The following is a 20,953-nucleotide window of genomic DNA, read 5'->3' as shown; positions in this document are numbered from 1 at the left end:
AGATCTCAGCTTTACAGGAAGAACTGAAGTTTTTCAGTGCTGCTAGCATTAAGTACTGTTTATTCTTTCTTAATTGTCTCATCTGCAAAAAAGAGGTAAAGTTCATCCTTAAAAATCTTGATATAGTTACCAAGTGTCATGTTGAATCAGATGCTTGTGCTGGAATTCAACAGGAATAATGTGTCCCAGCACCAATATCTTTCATTTGTTACAGAAGAGAGTGCTTTGTTTTGTCCACAGAGAGACAACAGTAGGGATATCTGGGCAGTTTGGGATGGTGAGTAGGTAGAGAGTAGAGGAGATTGGCAGTAAAATCCATGGCAGTGATGGTCACAAAGGGAATTAGGAACTTCAACAAGGCTCAGTGCTGGGCCCTGCACTTGAGTCACAACCACCCCGTGGAACACTACAGGCTTGGGGAAGAGTGGCTGGAAAGCTGCTGGGTGGAAAAAGACCTGGGAGTGTTGCTTGGCAGTGGCTGAATATGAGCCAGTTTGAGCTCAGGTGGCCAAGAAGGCCAACAGCATCCTGGCATGTATCAGCAATAGTGTGGCCAACAGGACCAGGGCAGTGATTGTCCCCCTGCACTGGGCACTGGTGAGGCTGCACCTCAAATCCTGTGTTGAGTTCTGGGCCCCTCACTATAAGAGAGACACTGAGGTGCTGGAGTGGGTCCAGAGAAAGTCAATGGAGCTGGTGCAGGGCCTGGACCACAAGTGTGATGAGGAATAGCTGGGGGAGGGGGTGTCATCTGGAGAAGAGAAGGCGCAGGGGGACCTTATCGCTCTCTACAACTACCTGAAAGGAGCTTGGAGTGAGGTTGGGGTCAGTCTCTTCTCCTAAGTAACACATGATAGGACAAGCGGAAAGAGCTACAAACTCCACCAGGGGAGGTTTAGGTTGGATATTAGGAACAATTTCTTCCCCAAAGGGTGCTCAGGCATTGGAACAGGCTGCCCAGGGCAGTGGCGGAGTCACCGTCCCTGGAGGTATTTAAAAGATGTGTAGATGTGGCACTTAAGAGCACGGGTGGACTTGCAGTGCTGGGTTTACAGTTGGACTCTATCTTAGAGGTCTTTTCCAGCCTAAATGACTCTGAGTGTATGACTTGAGGGGAGGAAAAGTCTTCATTTTGTAGGAGTGATAGTTCTTGCAGATGGGGAGAGCAGATTAAGTATCTGAGCAAGAAGACAAGGACTTGGGGAGCAGGAGTGAAGGAGGAGGATGTAGTGCGAAGGCAGAATTGTAAAGATGCAATTGGGATGATACCTTTGGGGTGCTCTGTTCTGTCCTCCCTAGCAGTGCAGGTGGGTTCTGTATTTCTGTACCACACACTACTGTTTTTCTTACATTGTGCTGGTTGCACTCAGCAGTCTGTGTTTTGGTTTCCTTTTTAGTTGTTACAGGTCCCTACTCTAGAACAGTTTGGTAATAAAGAAATAAAGGCAGGGACTATTGAGGCAGTTGCTGCATGTGTTTTAAAACGTGTTTCTCCTGAGCATTTCCATATCCAGTAACTAAGCCATGGAGTTTTTTCTTAACAGTGTTAGCTTATGTAGTAAGTTGTTTATACATGGGAAAAATACAAGTGTAAAAGCTCTCTTTAATTACTTTATTTTCCCAATTCTAGGAGAAACAATGAGAATTGCCTCCTCGGAGTTTGCTGATGACCCCTGCTCCTCTGTGAAACGGGGCACCATGGTGCGGGCTGCCCGTGCTTTGCTTTCTGCTGTCACCCGCTTGCTCATCCTGGCTGATATGGCCGATGTCATGAGACTTCTGTCACATCTGAAAATTGTACGTATTTTTAATACCCTGTATTGGTTTTGTGCAGTTTGTGTGTAGGAAAATAGGGAACAAATCCGTGATGGATAGCACTGTTCACGTTTCTTACTGTATTTCACTGTTTTCTTACAGTGCTGATAATGAGGTAGGAGATCACGCAGTTCTACATTAGTCTCATTGATTTTCTAATTATGCAGAGGTTAATACTTGGAGACTTGAAGCTAAAAAAATACTGGACTAGTACTGCTGTTAAACAGCTTTCTTCTGGGAACAGATGCATTTACCTAATTCACCTCGCATCTTAGCCTCACTGTTTCAGTACTTTGTAGAGTATTGCTATCTCGTGGCAGAGTTTAGGTACTACAGTTCCATGTTCTTTGCATGATTTCTGGATGCCTCAAAAGATAGAATCTTGAATTTGGAATGAGACAGTAGTACAAGTGTGTAATCAGTCATCAAAGATGAAAAATAGAATAAAGAGGAATTAAAGATTGCCAGATAGCTTGGTGTGGATCTGTATTCGATTTTAGCTGCCAACATTCATGTTTTTATACAGGTCTATTAAAAGACTTTGTAGTTGAATCTGGGATGTGTAATTATTTATATTTTTTTTTTTGATAGTTATTGCACTATTTCACTTTTATTGCATAAGCAAATAAGCAAAAAACTCTGAAATAAAACAAAATTTTGCAGAAAATCATATAAAGAGTACTTAAAGCCTGCAGAGTACATGTGCGAGGTTAGCAGAGGAGACGGAGAATTACTTCACTGTAATAGCTGTCCCAAAAGTATTTCATTGCTTTTTAATGTCTTTTTAACAGTGTCACTGTACAATGAAGATATGTTCTGGAAAAACAATGAGAACCCTTCAACTTGCAAACTGTGCAGATAACCTAAATAGTTGGAAAACAGTTTCCATAATGAAAAAGGCAGATTTTTCCGCAGAGGTTCTAGCGAGCTCTGCTCTAATGAACAAAGTGCTGCTCTTGTAGTTGTCAGCATGTGCCTCTGATTTTGTGCAGTGCAAGCATTGTCTCTCTCAAGTATGCTTTTAATTTTCCCCACTATGACACTCCATGCGACTGTAATTCAAATAGTCTTTTGCTTGGAAGGCACTTTGGAAAAAGCTGTTGTTTATAATATTAAAGACTATGATTAAAATTTTGATTCAGGCTCTTGACAAGCAGTGAGAAATATTGTTCTCGCATCTGAGATTTCTTCCTTCTGTTGCAGCAGTGTACTACGTTATGTAAAGCACAAATATCTAATACTGCTCAGTGAGTGGGTGTATTTACTTACACAGTTTGCACCCTACATTTGCAAGGGCAGTGTACGGCAGCGTGGTCTGTAATCCCTGCGTTTATCAGATGTTATTGTGAATTCTGTTTCCGAGAAGTCAGACGTCTCTGGTTGTTTTCAAGAAAATTCAACTTAAGAACTTTAAATTTGACTTTTTTGGAGGGGGAGGAGTAATGGTAATCAAGAGAAACAAGATCTTGAAGAGCAGAATATGCTCAGTGACCGCATGCATGGGGCTGGCAGATCCAACCCCCGTTAAAAAGGGTAATTTATTTCTGAGAGTTGACAGTGGAAATATTTTTATCTTACCATTTTATAAAGCAAACTAGTTAGAGATTTCTATTAGTGGGGGAAAATAGTGTTTATATTTTACAAAATTGATGAAGGAGCAGCTCTTATATTGATAGATTGACGGTAACATTCAAGGCCTGGTGTAATGTAACCATAAATTTAATAAATTAAAATCAGTCTGCATGTCAGAGTTATGAAGCCTGTTTTATACCGAAATGTACTGTAATCAGTTTTCACTGAAAGCGTGTCAGAGGCTTCATGGAAAATAGTGCATTTTAATTAATGTTTTAGAGTGAATATATGCAGATGCTTTCTGCAAGGATACTTGGTCATTTTAGCTTATCTTTTATGTTACTGAAATAAGTAGTAGTGCTTATTGCACTTGTGTAATAATCATAGCATATACTAATATATTATGCGATCATGAATATGTAAAAGTATGAGTCTGTTGTAATTAATTACTTGCTAGTTAATCAGAGCAATACTTGAGTGTTCCTGTCACTTGGGTGAAGTGATGGTGTTTTGCGGGTAGGGAACTTGCTCCAACATGAATGACGGGACTTAGAAAAACAAGTTATAGGTTTGTCATGCCTGTGTGCAATACTGCAAGTATATGGAAAATGGGAGTTTCAGGTAAAGTCAATGCTTCCTGATATGAAATCAGGATTTTCATATTTTGCAAGGAATCCTGCAATAACAAATTAGCGAATAGAACGATGCTTTGTAATTTGTGCTAATGCTTAATGCAGTCAGGCTGTTCAGCTTTAAAAACTGCTGTTCTGTCTAAGAGTAAAAGAGAAGGGAACTGGGTTCTGAGTAAGCTGTAGCTTGCAACTCTCGGGCTTGATATAAGTTTTTCAGCCTAACAGCTATGGATTTATGTGCTTGAGTTCTACATTTTCCAATATAAATATATGGGTTTGCTATTCTGCTGCTCTGTAATTTGTAAATCTGTAGAAAGTATGTAAAAGTTAAAAATATCATCTCTGACTGGTAGGAAAACAGAGAGCCACACTGCTGACGAAAAGGCAGGTTCTGCACATGACTGTTTCTCTAAATTCATTAGACACCAGCTACTGCTGAATTTATGGATTCCCGGCAGCATTCTTAGAGTAAGCTGCAACCCTCTGCTCTTGCATTTCCCATTACAGTTAGCTGATTCTCTTCGAGGGGAAAAATGTTATGGCAAGTCTTTGTACTTTCTCGTGAATTGAAGCTATAGGTTTTATATAGAATGATGAATAGAAGCTTTTCACTTCTCAATCTTTGTGCTTGGAATTGCATTTTTATCTTGTGAGGGAGAGAAATACAACTTTGAATTCCCACCTAGTCACAGGAAAATGTCCTGTATTTTGCTGTATAAAAAGAGCATTTTATCCCTTCAGATATTTTTTCTTATGGTACAAAAGGTAAAGTTTCACAATAGATTTGATAGATGAACTTGCTGCTATAACTGGGGGTCTGTATCTTTGCCTGTTAACTGCAGCATGACCGAGTAACTGCAGGTCTGTTTTCTTTGGTAGATTCTTTTCTCAAATTTAAAGTGACTGAAAAGGGAAAACAGAAAGCTGAGAAAAAGGAAGTAATAGATATATTCTGTTATGAATCTATTGTTTCATTTATTTCACAAAGATATAGAGTTTTGGAAATATTAGGGAAAATTCAAATCTTGACAGTAAGTCTGACTTTCCTTCTTAAACATTATTTCTTGTGCAGAATGAATAACTTGGCTTTGTTTTCCCATAAACCCTGTGTCACACATTAAGAACATACCAATTTATTTTTTGTTAACCCCACAGATATTTAATTTGTATCTCATCTGAGAAGTGTGACTGGGGAAATTAATATAGTTATGCCTTTTACATTAGTTTCACATGATACCGAAGTACAGTAAATGGAAAGTAATGCAGAATGGCTATCGGACAGCTTCTCTATTAAGAAACTTAATTAAAGTTAGTGGGACTGTCATAAAGCCACGTAGAATGATGGACGTGAAAGCTAAATTGGATCCGTGTAATAGAGAGTGTTGGGTAGAATAGTTACAGACTTTGTCAAAGAGTGCACCCGGATTAAAGTGCTTACACAGTTGATATATTATGTTCTAGGTGGAGGAAGCACTAGAAGCAGTGAAAAATGCAACAAATGAGCAAGATTTAGCAAATCGCTTTAAAGAGTTTGGAAAAGAGATGGTAAAACTGAACTATGTCGCTGCAAGACGACAACAGGTGAGTACACAAAATCTGTGGTTGAGAAAGTCAGCATTGCTTCTAGAAATCTTGTGTTTTAAGTCTAAGTCTGGTTGAAAATGTGCAATAAGTAATTGCTGTGTCATGGCCTGTAATTTAATCCCATTGATTTTTTTTTTTAATATGATGAAATTTTTCATAAATGCAATTTCTTTAAGAATATTTTCTTAATGGCTTCAGTTAATACCAGAATGAAGGGTGAAAAGGCAAGTGATTTGGGAGGTTAAGAATAGTTTTCAGTTGATGATTACTCCCATTTAATTCTAACCTATGGTGATTTGAGGTCACTGTGACAGCTGGTAAAGCATGAGCTTTTTGGTAGCGTAGTATAATTCAAATTCAGGAAGAACAGAAATCTACATTATGCTTAAACCCATCATTATTAATTTTCAAATACTTAAAAAAGCAAGTACTCTGCTATCATTACTAAGGCAGATGGAAAAAAGACCAGAAAGTCACGATAACATTTATTCAGCGCCTGCAATTGTACAACTTTGCAATAAAGATAATTTTCTCTTGAACACTCTTCTCTGTAAGAGTCCAGATGCTGCTGCCACTGTTGAGTTGCATGAAGTCTCTCTGACTTTGGTTGTATTTGAATACAACCAGACATTCAGGGGTGTGTTGTTTTTGTATTGCATAGCACAGTGGATTTAGAAAGTGGGCTTTCCATATTCATCCATATATTTGCTTTAATTTCTGTCTTACAGTAATGACAATTTACTTCTGTATCACTGTTGTGTTTCTTATCAGTTATTGTATAGTCTTGTCAAACAGCCACCATCACTTGTGCTTCACATGCAAATGGGCCTGGCAGTGTTCAAGGTCAGGTTGGACAGGGCTTGGAGCAACCTGCTCTAGTGGAAGGTGTCCCTGCCCATGGCAGGGGGTTGGAACTGGATGAACTTTAAGGTCCTTTCCAACCCGAACCATTCTAGGACTCTTAATGAAATATAACTTTTTTTTTGAGAGACTGAAATTAAATGAGTTAAAAATGTAGAATCTAGTCACTATATGAGCAGTACTATTCTGTATGTACAGGTATATCCCGAGTGAAATTATAGCTACTAATATGGGAAAAAGAGAAAAATGTGACAGCCAGTGGAGGTACAGGTCTCTAAAGTTCTCACTGGAGGTGTGAAAAGATAACAGAAATTTGTAGTTCTGAACCTTTTAAAGCATTCTTCTTCAGGTGTATTTTTTCAATGTCAATAAGGTTTCCCATATAACTGAAAAATCGTTACAGCATAAGAACTTGCTACTTAGATGTTCATACTTTTCATCTCCTCTCTTTTGTAGCCTGATAAAAGTTTTTAGGAACTTAACTCTGAAAACTGCTACCTGTCAGTTATGTGTGGTTTAAATTATCAATGGGTAGAACCTTTAAATCCAGAGTATCTGGGCTGCTCCTTAATTTTTGCCATAGATTCTATGTGTGAATATCATAGAATCATAGAATAGTTTGGGTTGGAAAGGACCTTAAGATCATCTAGTTCCAACCCCCCCTGCCATAAGCAGGGACACCTCACACTAAACTATGTCGCCCAAGGCTCTGTCCAGCCTGGCCTTGAACACCTCCAGGGTTGGAGCATTCACAACTTCCTTGGGCAACCTATTCCAGGTCTCCAGACTTCTTTGTTTGTAGTTTTAAGAGGGGTATACTAATGTTTTGTTATTCCTTAGGAATACTGTTAGGACTACCCTAACTAATATTTGAAAGGCTTTCATGGGCAGCGTGATATGTTCTATAATTAAATAAATTCATGGATCAGATAATAAGACAGTGTCATGTTATCCTGGTAACATTGTACAGTATCTGATGCTTGTTGTCATGGGAGACAAAGTATGTGTTATTAAAACAAACACTAAATGGTACGAGGAATGAAGCAAAAAATGAATAAAGGCTAAAAATAATGGAAGGCATAATAGGTCTTTAAGAACTAAAGACATTAATCAATATATTTTTTTTATTTTCATGGGGTTTTTAATAAAATAAGGTAGATATTTTTAAAAAGGACATGTAGTATATAAAAAATATGGCAAAACGCCCTCATGTAGCAGGATGCTTGCACTGGCATTACCTTTATGGAATCATCAGGGTGAATCCAGTCAATCAGGAAGATTACTTTGGAATGGTTTATGTGGATTTTCTGTGGGCCTTTGAATAATATAGAGTTTTGCTAAGAAGATATTGTGAGCAGAAAGGAAGTCACAATGGACTTTTTTGGGTAGGAGGGGGATTTATCATAGACTGATAGATTGGAAGGGACCTTAAAGATCATTTAGCTCCAACCGCCTGCCATGGGCAGGGATAACTTCCACTAGACAGGTTGCTCCAAGCCCCGTCCAACCTGGCATCTATGGTAGATTCTGTCATTGATTCCATCTCTGCAAAATCACTAGATGGTATTTTTGCATGGATGCTTAAGCTGCATAGGCTTATATAAATCCTGACATGAGAACTTTCATTTGCAACTATAAATGTTTTTACATAGGAACTGAAAGATCCTCACTGCAGGGATGAAATGGCTGCAGCCCGAGGTGCTCTGAAGAAGAATGCCACTATGCTGTACACTGCATCCCAAGCGTTCCTCCGTCACCCTGATGTTGCAGCCACGAGGGCCAACAGAGACTATGTCTTCAAGCAAGTACAAGAAGCAATTGCTGGTATCTCCAATGCTGCCCAGGCCACCTCGCCCACTGATGAGAACAAGGGGCACACTGGCATCGGAGAGCTCGCTGCTGCACTAAATGAGTTTGATGTAAGTATTAGAGGTGTATGGAAAACAAAGTGCTTCTCCATGCAATCTATAGAGCTTTTAACTAAGTGGTTCTTGAACAGGACTCACATTTCCCTTTTCATTCAGGTCCATTTCCTAAGACTGCAAAGGCAAAGTGCAGACATTGATTTGTGTCATTTTTAATGAGGAATAGTTGTTTGCTGCTAATGGATTTGAATTATAAGGAGTTATTTGTGCTCATATGCAGTGGCTGTGATAGAGGGACAGTCCTCTTTTGCCATAATGTCCTTGAAAAATTTATCTACGTGGTTCTAACCTCAAAGTCTGATTAATCTGGAAGCTTAATTCTGTGACCAAGATCTGTGATCAGTTGAATGGCAAAATGATGTTTGCCTGGCAAGTCAAGAAGCCAAGACAATAAAATATACATGGTAATAGAGCTGGGTATCCAGGAAACATTAACATTCAACTTGAATCAGTATTTCTGTTAATCAAAGATATGGAAAAAGCATCTTTCAAACGCAGCTGATACCAGTCACTTCAGCTGCAGGCAAAGTGCTGCAGTGTCCCTTCCAGCAATAGCTACGGTTTTGCTTAAACAGGTTTCCTAACAGCTAAGTATTGAACTGTTAATATCATTGCCAGTCCTATCTTATGATTTTTCCCTGTCTCACACGAGGACTGTTCTTTATAAAGTGGAAAAAAAAACCCTAAACTTAATTGCAGACAGTATGTGGAAATATTTTCCTCTTTCATTCTGACTTTGGGTAAGGGTTTGTTACGATTGTTAGGGAATGGTGTCCTTTTCACTTTCATACACACGTTACAGTACAGGCATCTGTCAAAAACGATCAGGAGCTACTCAATTCTGTTGTATTTAGCACTGAAAGTGAAGGTGTAGTGCAGGTGGTTCATCTCATGTCTTGTCACTGCATCTGTGGTTTACTGTCATTGGGTCTATTTTGGAGGGGGTAGCATCAGCACCCTCACAGGAAAGAATGTCTTCCTTATACCTAACCTCAGTCTCTGCTGTTTAAGTTTTAACCTATTACCCCGTGGGATCAATACCCCTTTATAAACAGTATCCCTTGGGACTCCCTAAATAGGATCAAGGATTATATTATAAGACCAAGGGAAGCTTCAAGATTAACTAAGATACTGAAAAATGGCAGAGAATGAGTATACAAATAATAGCAAAAGGGAAATGGGTTTAGAGGGGAAACATGACAGCAGGAAACGAGTGGGTAGGTGTAGGAAGTGACAAGAGAGTAAAACCATGAAGAAGAACAACTGTAGGATGCAGAGGTTGCCTCCAGTTCCACTGTGTGCTTTTCAAGTCAATGAAACAGCAATGCCTGCATCAATTATACAGATTTATTTCTTTTTAATATCTATATTTCTAGATCTATTTTTTCCTGTATAATTATTGTGGGTCAAGATTTAAGGAATTCTGCATGGTTTTTAGAGCCTCCTCAGCTCACAGGTCCCTTATTGGTAAGATCCTGCAAATAACATCCCTGTTTGATCTGGTTACTTTGGCTTTTGTGGGGGGCTTTGTGTGTTATGGACAACAGAGGTTTGACAGACAGGAACGGACAACATGTGACTTCTCAGTCCCAAACTGATGATGCTGCTGCTGCTCTCTGGAAAAGGCTGCTGTTGAATGCAAAGAGGAGTTGTGCTTAGTGAAAGTAAATTCAGTGAAGACTCTGTGAGACATCTGATAGTTTCCTTTGCCTCTTTGAGAGAATATTTGTTCATCATTTTTCTCCACAGGTAAAGTCTTTTCCTCTCTATGTGATACTGCAGGCATCACGAATGAGTATGTGAGACGTGTATCTATGGTATCGTGTTCTGTTTGCAACTACGTGTGGAAAACCAGCTTGTCAGTTTTGAGAGTTTTCTCCTTCTAATTTGAAATAACTGAATGAAAACTTTCTTGTCTGACTTATGAGGATACAAAGGTTGAAGCTATTGTTTTATCTTCATTCTAGCAATATTTACTGTTTTGCCTCACTGTTGAATGAGATTATTCACACCTAATTTTGCAACTGAAACAACATTCCCCAAACTCCAGGAAAGCAGAAATTAATAGCTGTGATGGTGGGATGATTGTGCATTTATCCTTATGTTTTACAAGTAAGAGAGCAGGAAAGCTTACCAGACTACTGAAACTATGTCATGGGTAAAAAGAGGGTGATGAAAAAAGTTTGATTTTTATGCTGGCAATATATTGTTTCAGCAAGGGAAAGTTTATGACTTCTAGTGAAAGTAAACTTTATAGTGCATTTATTTTACAGTATCAGTCATATTGATTGAGATAAGTATGTATTTGGTATGAAGTGCATACTAAACCATGTATTGTAGGATGAGATGATAATCCTATATATAAAATAAGTTTACAGGTTTTCCTATAATATTTCACACTTCTCAGCCTTTATCATTTCAACTTTCAGGATCAGCATTCCGTGGCTTAATGCTTCAAATACCTGTAGTGTAAGTCATCTGAATACTTTCTCATTCCAAATATCATCACATGTAATATAAATAATTATTCTACCTATTCTAAGCACTTCAGCTATTGTGTTTAAATAGGTGTCATGTTAATTGTCATACTCTATACAGTGGTGACTTGTATAAAGTAAACTCTGAGTTATTAGCAGCAAAGTTTTGGAAAGAGTTGTCATTTATTGCTCTTGGAGATAATTTATGTAGAAATGAGGAGTGTTCATGAATCTTTCTTGTTGGATTTGCTGCTTTAAAGTACTGTTTGAAGTTGATTACAAAAGTATGTGTTTAATGCCTTGGTTTTTTTCCTTCAACTTAAATGTTCCTGCTTTAATTGTAGATCATTTAAATACAGATATTCCTGGTTTATTAGTGAAGTAATTTATTAGTAAAATTTGGTATATGTTGTGCACTCACTAAATATTTCTGGGTTCTTACTGCAACAGAGGATGCGCCTTGTTCCTTCCCTCAAGACGCTTGCCAAAATTTACTCAAGTTACATGGAGAAGTTTGTTAATGTGAACTCTGAAAATATTCTGTTTTGGCTCAGGAAATGGTACTTCTGGTCTGTAAGGTTGCAGCCATTCTGGTTTTCAAGGGACTTGTGTTGTCACATGCTGAGTGTTGTGGGATTGGTTCATCTGGTACCCTCTGTGCTTTCTCCATAGCCATCATGATGTGTTCCAGAGACAGGACCTACCTGTCAAACTGAGTAAAGATGAGTGTAATTATTCTTGTACAATGCTGTAAGGGTAGCTCTAACACTTGTAAATACAAAGATATTTACTATGCATACACCATAGCTCTATAAAAAGGAGTATTTCTGTGTTTGGAGCAAGGCTTGGATTGTCTACAACAAATTATAAGTTAAGGATAAAATGAATTGATAAAGTTTCTGACTTGGGGGAGGAAAAGACATCTAAAGGGAAAAAGGACCAAAAAGCCTTCTTTCCATTTCCAGCTGATGAGATGGCTTAACTGACTTTGTCCTCGAGTTTCGTGTTTGTGTGTGTGTCTATAATAAATTAGCAAGTTCTGGATCTATCAATGAAACAAAATGATACTGTATTTGTTAAAGTGTATATATATAGCGCTTGCTTTTTACTACATGCTAAACAGACACAACCTGTACTTCATGTTATTTGTTAGTCCACTTACTTATTGCTTCTCTGTGTGTGCACACATCCATTTACTTTTAAAGTTGCTTATCAGCAATGTTGATCCATCTTAAACTGCTGTGCCTGTGCATGTCACCCCTTTACTCTGATTTCAAAATCACATTGGGTATAAAATGAATATGAAAACAGTTTGGATTATAGTGGAATTGACCTGGTTGTGAGCTGAAAGAGGTGGTTACGATGATTTTTGGTACTTGAGGTGTTTCTGTACTTGGGATAGGTCCTGAGGTATTGAAAATGTAAACTTTGTTTGTTATGAGAAGGATTTGAAGAGAAAAACTCCAGGCAGAATAACTCAATCTTTAGTACATTTTGGAAGGGTGTAACTCTACCATTTGGGAGATGACAACATCTCATGAGAAGTGGTGTCTGATGGCACTGATCACTGTCCTCCAGGCTGTAAAATGGAGTTCATACTTAATAAATGGACTATCATAGCATATTTCTCAAAGAGATTAATAATCCTTCAGGAATCTTTTTCAGGGCTAGTGAACGCAGTGCTCTTTAAATGGAGTGAAAGATCTAATAAGTGAGTAATGAGGGGGAAAAAGACATAGACACTGAAAAGATAGAATACTTGGGTACAGCAACAGCAAGCTGGGGTTTTTTGGTAATAAAATTAAGAGCAGTTAAAATGTGACATAAAGGTCGTGGACAGAAGAGATGCTGTATTATTAAGCGACTGCCTGTAAAATGTTGTTGCTTTTTGGACAAATAACTGTCCTAAAAGTTCATCCTGAGAACAGATTTTGTAGAATATTTATGGAAGTCTCAATTTCCTTGTAAATCTGCTCTTCAGAGAAGTGATTTGTGATACTGGAGAGAAAAGGGCAAAATGTGAGCTTCAAAAGAAGAATCGAAGCATGGTTGTTTCAGTATTGCAACCATAAGAAGCTGTTTCAGACATATTGCTGCACGTCCCACGTAGCAATTGGAAACTGCACTTGTTGAGCTTCAGCATCTAGGGAAGGACAGCCAAATGGCTGTTGCTGTGTAGTGGTAGTTACATATTGAATTTAAATAGGAATGCTTGTGTTAGTGTGCGATGGAGAAAATGTGTTTCAAATTCAGATAACCTCATATATGACTTTGAATGAAGTACAGGATATTTTCTTTTGTGCAGCTGAAGTGGCTTTTAAAATGGAATGGTGTTGAGTCATTTCACGTTTGAAGGCAGTTGGGCTGCATCCCTTTGCTTCAGAAGCTCCGTCTATTCAGTAGAACAGGAGGAGTCTATTCAGTGAGAACTTTAGGCACTTTCTGCTCTCCTCAGATCCCTCCTTAGTGGGGAAAAAGTCACAGACTGGTTATCTGCAACGTATTAAGAAAATAATGAACAACAGCACAAAACTGTATTTTATAGTATCCATAAAAACTTTACTTGTTCATAGAAAAATATCTTATAAGGTGCAGAACTGACCTTTCAAGAGAGGAATAAGCAGCATGGATTTTCATGGTCCTGATGATGCCAAGGGGCCAATCAAGCTTTTTCTCCCATCTTACTGCTGCACTTGCCTTCTGTGTGCTACTTTTGTGCGTGTTTGTTCCCTCCTCCCTTCCCCACCACTCCTGAATTTTCCATGCAGAACGTGAATAATTTAGCAGCAAGAAACTCAAATTGAGTTTAGATTGAGGGTAGATTCAGACTAGATCTTAGGCAGAAGCTCTTCCCTGTGAGGGTGCTGAGGTGCTGGCACAGGGTGCCCAGAGAAGCTGTGGCTGCCCCATCCCTGGCAGTGTTCAAGGGCAGGTTGGACACAGGGGCTTGGAGCAACCTGCTCTAGTGGAAGGTGTCCTGCCCGTGGCAGGGGTTGGAGCTGGAGGAGCTTTAAGGTCCCTTCAACACAAACCAGTCTGGGATTCTATGAGTCTAAATTGTTTTTATAATCTGTTTTAGAAGTTCATTCTACTTTCAAACCTAGTAGTTGGCTTTATGACAGATTATTATTAATGTTTTATCTGTGCTTATGTATGCATAGGGATGTGTATATATTATTATGGAAGTGCCAGCTCCAGAGTATAAAGGAGCACTGGAAATAACAGGATTTTCGTATCAAATGCATAGCAAAAATGTGAACTCTGTATATGAAGCACCCTTGCTTAGTGGCAGTTAGGATCTTGTGTTCAGTCACCTTTAGCAGTGAGGACGGGGCGGCTGCTCTGTATTTTCGGTGTAAGAGCACCATCTAGTGGATTTCCCTATTTTTATTTTTAAGGCATTCCTCTCCCACCTTCCCACTCTCCCCCGGAATGCTCCTGGGAGTAAATTAGTATTGCGGAAAGATCTAGTAATCAAAAATACTATTTGTAAGTTTTATTATACTACATGATGGCAGATAAAGTAGTATGCCAACATGCCAGGCGCTTCATGGGCTTTCCTGTTAAAAACCTGTAGTACTACTGGTTTGTGGCAGGACAGTAACCAGTTTATTTGCAAAGGAGAATTCGTAGTGAATCCTCATCCAAACAGATTTGTTAAAGATAGAACCCTAGAATAGGTTGGGCTTGGAAGCACCTTAAAGCTCCTCCACTTCCAACCTCCTACACAGGGCAGGGACACCTTCCACTAGAGCAGGTTGCTCCAAGCCCCTGTGTCCAACCTGCCCTTGACCACTGCCAGGAATGGGGCAGCCACAGCTTCTCTGGGCACCCTGTGCCAGCGCCTCAGCACCCTCCCAGGGAAGAGCTTCTGCCCCAGAGCTCATCTCAATCTCCCTCTGGCAGGTTCAAGCCATTCCCCTTGTCCTGTCCCTGCAGGCCCTTGTCCAAAGCCCCTCTCCAGGTTTCCTGGAGCCCCTTTAGGCCCTGGAGCTGCTCTAAGGTCTCCCTGGAGCTTTTACCCTGCTTACTTCGTTGTAAATAATAAGTATGAATATCTGAACTGTTAAAAAGATATTACATATTTGTCAAGTTGCATATAATAGCTCAAAAATAGCAGTAAGTGAAATTTTACAATTCAACTATACTTGGCACTGTTATGTTTGTATAGCACCTCTAGGATGCTCATATAACTCAAGTATGTGTTTGTGAACACCACCAATATTTCAGGGAAACAATATCTCCATTTCTATTTAGAGAATAGAGATAGGAGGGGGCTGAGAAGTTGGGGGCTGTTGCTACTGTGTCTGCTCTTGACTGTGTGCACTTCTTACCTGAGTGTCTTATTCATCTACTTATTCAACTAGTATGAATTCAGTCATCCCGCTGTACCAGGAGGAAAGAAATTCACTTACATCTCTGAATTAGTTCTCTGTTCTTTTATCACATCAGACCTGCTCATCAGAAGCTGCAGTGTGGTATCGCATGGTCACATTGTTCTTATTTCTTCAGATCATAGCTGTGTGGTGTGTCTGTGGAACGCAGCACGGTGACAGGTAGAAACACTTGAGTTATCACAAAACAAGAACTAAATAGCCTTGTTAGCAGTTTGGGGAACACTGACACACGTACAGAAACCAAACCACGAGCACACTGCATTTGTTTTCACAGTAGTGCAGGTACTTCTGACAAAGAAATACATTGAACACTCTTATTTATAGAGTCTTGTCTCCCAAGTTGTTCTGAAAACTGGATCCCTCAGTGTATTACCTGCTTCTTTTTACAAGGCAGTTTCTCATACTGTCATGTGGTTGTGACATTATTTAAGGTATCTATCAATTTGATTTTTTCATGCCATTTGTCACTGTGATTTTGATTCCTTCTTCTGACATAGTGCTTACTTTGTAGTGGCGTTTGCCTTAAAAATTGTATTTTCATTGTGCTAAATCACTGAGAAGAATGTTAGGGAATGGTCTCTGCTCTGCAGGTTTTACATTCTAAGTAGATGAATTGATAAAGTGTAAAAAGAGATATGGAGGAAAGGAGGCTTCATTTGTCCAGAGTTGCACAACAGATTCATAGAATCATAGAGTTCCAGGTTGGGAGGGATCTCGAGTATCATCTGGTCCAACCTTTTAATACAACATTAACGTAAGAGTTAATAAAGGAAATACAAAGCCCTCAATTGAATTTAAGTGTCTCTATTGTGCTGTGCAGCTTCCCATGGTACATAATCCATCACTTGAGTTTACTGGGGTTGTGTTGGATGTAAATTTTCTTAAAAATGTCTTATACAGAAGTTTCTTTCTTGAAAGATATTTCTGTTCTGTCCAGGGTAATTCTTCCCCCTGCAGAGTTTCAGCTAGACAGTGCTGTGATTGCAACAGCTCCTTTATCACCTTTATGCCACTACATCATCTTTACAAATATTTTTCAAGCTTAAGATTTGTGTGTTTTTCTCCTTATATTAGTTTCACAAGTCTATTATTATGCCTCCAAAGATGTCTTTCCTGTCTTTGGCAATATGAGTGAATAATCAATTCAACTTTCCTTCCTTCCTTTAGAAGCGCATGAGTTGTTTCCGGGTTTTTAGTCTTGGTTTGGGTTTTCTGTGTGTGTATTTTTTCTAATCAGTGCTTTTAAAATGTTTCTCATTAGAACAGAACAAGCTGATATTGAATTTCTGTTATGTGACTTGATAGTTTCTTTTAAAATTCGTTTTGACTCAATGACAAGAGGAAACCACCTGTTTCAGTGGAGGTTTTGCGTGTTTTAAAGGACAGAGCACACAAAATTGTATAAAGGGCCCAACAGAGGCCATTGTTACTCTCCCTATCCTTATACACAAGAATAAAATTAAGGAAGTACAAGGAAATACTGAATCCCTGCTTGTCCACTCAGAGATTGTATGGGAGGTAATTGAGGGGGGAGTTTTAGAAGGAATCTATATGAAAGTAAGACTCCGATCTTCCCTGTGGCACAAATACACCTAAATCTACAAACAGGAGAACTCTGCAGACCAGTTGCTTGGTTCCTCTTTTTTACCTCCCAAAATTTTATTTGTCACAACCTTTATTATGAGTGATAGCAGAGCTCTAATTTAGGAACCTCTCTGTTACCAGCTTTAAGGTGCTGTGGTTTCATTGAAGCTATTTAGTATTTTCAAACAAATAATGCTTTCCATGTGCTTTATTTTTAAGCTTACCAAAATGCTGAGCATTGGCAAAGTTTATGATTGTATCCATTGACTTAGGAATGAATTTGAATACATTTTATGTTGGCTGATTTTCAGCTTTTTCAGAACTTCCCTTTCCTCTCTTTCCTCCCACCCCCCAACCCCCCAAATCATTAACATCACTTATGTGTTTAAAAAAGAAGAAAAAGCTGTGGTTCTGGAGAAGCTGCTGAAATTCCCTGAAGACTTTCTGCTTACAGAACCCAGTAGCCGAGTGGTTTTTTGATGAGCAATAAGGCAATGCCCATAGCAGTTAAGATTTTGCAAGAGCATATAATTAATTTGGAAAACTCAGATGATGATACAGTAATTGTAGTGCTTTTGGAGTTGTAAAATTGTTTTAAACGATTAATTAAATTTAGTATTTTGGGTTTGGTTTTCTTCATATTTCTAATAAACCCGGTTTTTTTGATGTTGTTAAAAAAGATATTCCTATGCAGATAAATTTCCCGTTTCAATGATTATGTGCTTTCTGGTAATATAATGCATTGATGTAGGGTATGTAGTTATTTTCAATATTTTTAGTTGGGGTATGAGTAATTTGTCTGATATTTTAAATTTCATTACATGAAAGGTCATACCATAAAGATCAGACCTGATTGTTTATTAGTGTTCATGATAATTTATTCTTGTTTGATACCCTCCATGATACACACTTCATTATTTAAAATGTAAATGGTGTTTGCCTTTAGCCTGTACTGATTTCCTAAACTTATTCATGGAGCATGACATATCTGCTTGTGAAAATAGTTGGGTTTCAGTGATCAGAGGTATTTGATCTGCAACTTGTTCATCCTCAAGGCTCGAAAAGGATGGAAATAGTCCAGGAACACATTCTTGGTAGGTCTTTGGGTGTCATAGAAGATTGAGTGTTAGAGTTTTCAAAACCTCTAAGAAGAAAAATGATTCATAACTCGCTGAGAGGTGCAAGATCTGCTCTTTGAAATTTGCTGTGTAGGTAGAGAACCTTACATCTATAGCTATAAGGAAGAGAAGGAAAAGTGAGGCATTTCTGGAAGGACTGGTTATGTCGCTATCACTGAAACATGAAAATTGCCATAGTGCTTTATGGATGTTGCTTTGATGGAGTTTATGGCTTGGGAAAGAGGTTTGCTACAAGTAGAACGTATGTTGGCTGTTGGAAATCCTCTAGTCTCAAGGAAAGTCCTTCCTGACTTTGTTAATAATCATTTTTATGGTCATTTGGAAACAAAGCAAAAAACCCCATATGACTATTAACATAACCATTTCATGGTCATTCTAAACCTCAACCAGATTTGAATAAGGAAACACTGGAAATAATGTGAAGCATGCAGATAATTTTTTCTTATAGTGGCCTAAATTGCTAAGATAGTTCATTTGATGCAATTTCTTACTACTACTAAATTATGCTGTGAAAATGAATTCATGTAACTGATTTCTGAAAATCCCAAGTATTATCATTTGACTGAAAGGCACAGCTACATAAATACGCATAGGCCAAACTCTTGGAGAAGTCGTTTCTAATTTAGGTGCTTGTAAAACTCCTCTGCTTACTGCTGTGAAACACAGACCTCAGAAGATACATGTGAGATAGTATTGCACATTGTGGGTAACGCTGCATTTATTTCTGCCAAGTCAGCAGTTCCTGGAGCTGGAGCAATACTCTATCTGGTTTAAATTCTTCTATTTGTCCTTTTTATTAAATAATGAATCCTTATAAAGTACCTGACATCCTTATGTTTGTCACTGTTAACTGCTGTGCATTCAGTTAAGCTGTAGATTTCTCAGGGCTTCATTCCACTTTCCCTGTGTAGTAATGAGAGTTATGGTTTTTGTGTATGGAGTTAATTGGAAGTTTTATATTGAGAAATAAGCAGATCTTTTGTAAAAGCCTTGTCCTGCTGAATTAGACAAAACATATTCACTTGGAATCAGAAATTAGCTTCCTTTCATTTGAGCATATTCTGATTTATAATGAACTGATCCAGTTTTCAGTGTTAAAGGCAGATGTCATGTCCCTAAATCCTGATTTGTATTTTAATACACTTACTGTATTTTTTCAGATTAACTGTATCATTTGGCTTAATGCTTGTTGATCGGCTTTGGATAGTAAAGGAAATCAGCTAATCATAAAGTTATCAAAATCTTGTGAACATTAAAATGGTTCACTAGCAATAATCCAATGTGCATTAAAATAGACATATTAGGAAACAAAATGCTTTTCTTTTTCATTCCTATTTCATGATTTATTTTCTTTTAAAGCTCAAATAAGTGTGCATCTTACAGAGCATTTTTTGGCAATATGCAGTTAATGAAACCTTGTGTGATTACAGCATTACATGGTAGTGGTAATGTGCCTGTAAGTGGGAGCAGGTGATTGTTGCTTTTGTATTTGCTGCCTTGAACTACAAAAGGAGAAAAGCAGGTCAGAATATAATCTAGTGGTGACTCAAAACTCATAATATTACAGAAGGCTGTACACTGATAGGGTAGAATCTATGTGGTTTAGCCCTATTTGATGTTTGGTAATGAATTTGCTATCTAAGGTACACAAGTGTTTAGCAGTGAATTAAAATGTCTTTAATAGAAAGCAGTCTTTGAAAATCATTTTTTTATAGGGAATAAAGATATTTTGCTAACCAGTAGCCTATTTGCCAAATTAAAGGTGGGTTTTTTTTAGGTTGTCTTCCTGCAGTGCTCTCTTTTTAGTTAAGAAATCAGTGCTTATTCCTGATTTAAAACACTTAAGTATTTTCCACTTAATTCTGAGATAATCTAGTAGCATTTCAGCAGTTCAGTCTACTAATAAAAATAATTAGGAGGAATTAGTTATTCTACCTTCTCTTCTGTCATAAATAACTTGCACCTTTCATATGAATTTCCTGAATATCCAAGAAATTTTCAGAAGATTCAGGGAACAATGTTAGTTTACTTGAAGTTGAAGTATATACGTGTAATATATGAAGAGAGACACACGCAGATTGCATTAATCCTATGGTATTTTGTGTTGATTTGTCTTATACTATGTGCTTCCCAAATATGTATTCGAACCAGTTGTGTTTTTTATAGCTATAGGTTGTGAAGTATTTATATATAGAATTGTTTATATAGAAAATTATCTTTAATTTTATTCATATATTAGGATTTCAGAGCTACCAGAGATTTCTGTAATACTGATATTTCAGGAACTTGGTAGATAATTTATTTATATGAAAGGCTAAAAACCCCGTGAAGCCACTGAAATAAGAGACACTGGTAAAATGCCAAAGACCCATAATCTTCCCACTCATATTTTGTCTTTTAGAACAAAATCATTTTAGACCCGATGACTTTCAGTGAGGCCCGTTTCAGACCATCCCTTGAAGAAAGGCTGGAGAGCATCATCAGTGGAGCAGCGCTGATGGCAGACTCCTCCTGCACACGAGATGACCGCCGGGAACGCATTGTCGCCGAGTGCAATGCCGTGAGGCAGGCGCTGCAGGACCTGCTCAGCGAGTACATGAATAATGTAAGTTACATACTCTTCTTACTGGCTGCTTCTTCAGTTGATGATAAAACTTTTCTGAGGCTATTGCTATGACTTTGCTATTTAAGAAAACCAACAATGTGTCTCTATGCCAGGAGTAAAGGTAATGCTGTTTGATTTATTTGGCTTTTTAAAGTTTTGCAAACTTTTGGCAGAAGTTTGGTACAATCGGAAGCTTATAGGAATGTTTTACATTAAAGTTTGTTCTTATGCAATAAATAGGCAACAAGTATTCCTTTTGAGGTAAAGTACCTTTAAAATGACAACTAAGGGCAAGCAATGTAAGTGGGCAGTGGCCCAAGACTTTTCTTAATGAAAGTGAATGCAGTTGATTTTCACCGTGT

At 38.2% G+C, this 20,953-nt stretch overlaps 1 protein-coding gene across 1 annotated transcript; it reads left to right on the top strand.

Moving 5' to 3' along the window:
* Positions 1 to 1,630: 1,630 nt before the first annotated feature.
* LOC104408802 (catenin alpha-2-like) lies at positions 1,631 to 20,591 on the top strand (the record flags this gene model as incomplete). Its single annotated transcript, XM_010018518.1, has 4 exons — positions 1,631 to 1,797; positions 5,481 to 5,600; positions 8,117 to 8,383; positions 20,388 to 20,591. Coding segments are annotated over 4 exons (758 nt in total), but the record flags the coding sequence as incomplete, so codon positions are not given.
* Positions 20,592 to 20,953: the final 362 nt, after the last annotated feature.

Source organism: Nestor notabilis, unplaced genomic scaffold (assembly GCF_000696875.1).
Source record: "Nestor notabilis isolate BGI_N333 unplaced genomic scaffold, ASM69687v1 scaffold3217, whole genome shotgun sequence".
In the NCBI taxonomy this organism is placed as follows: Eukaryota; Metazoa; Chordata; class Aves; order Psittaciformes; family Psittacidae; genus Nestor; species Nestor notabilis.
This window is presented reverse-complemented; position numbering and strand designations above follow the sequence as displayed.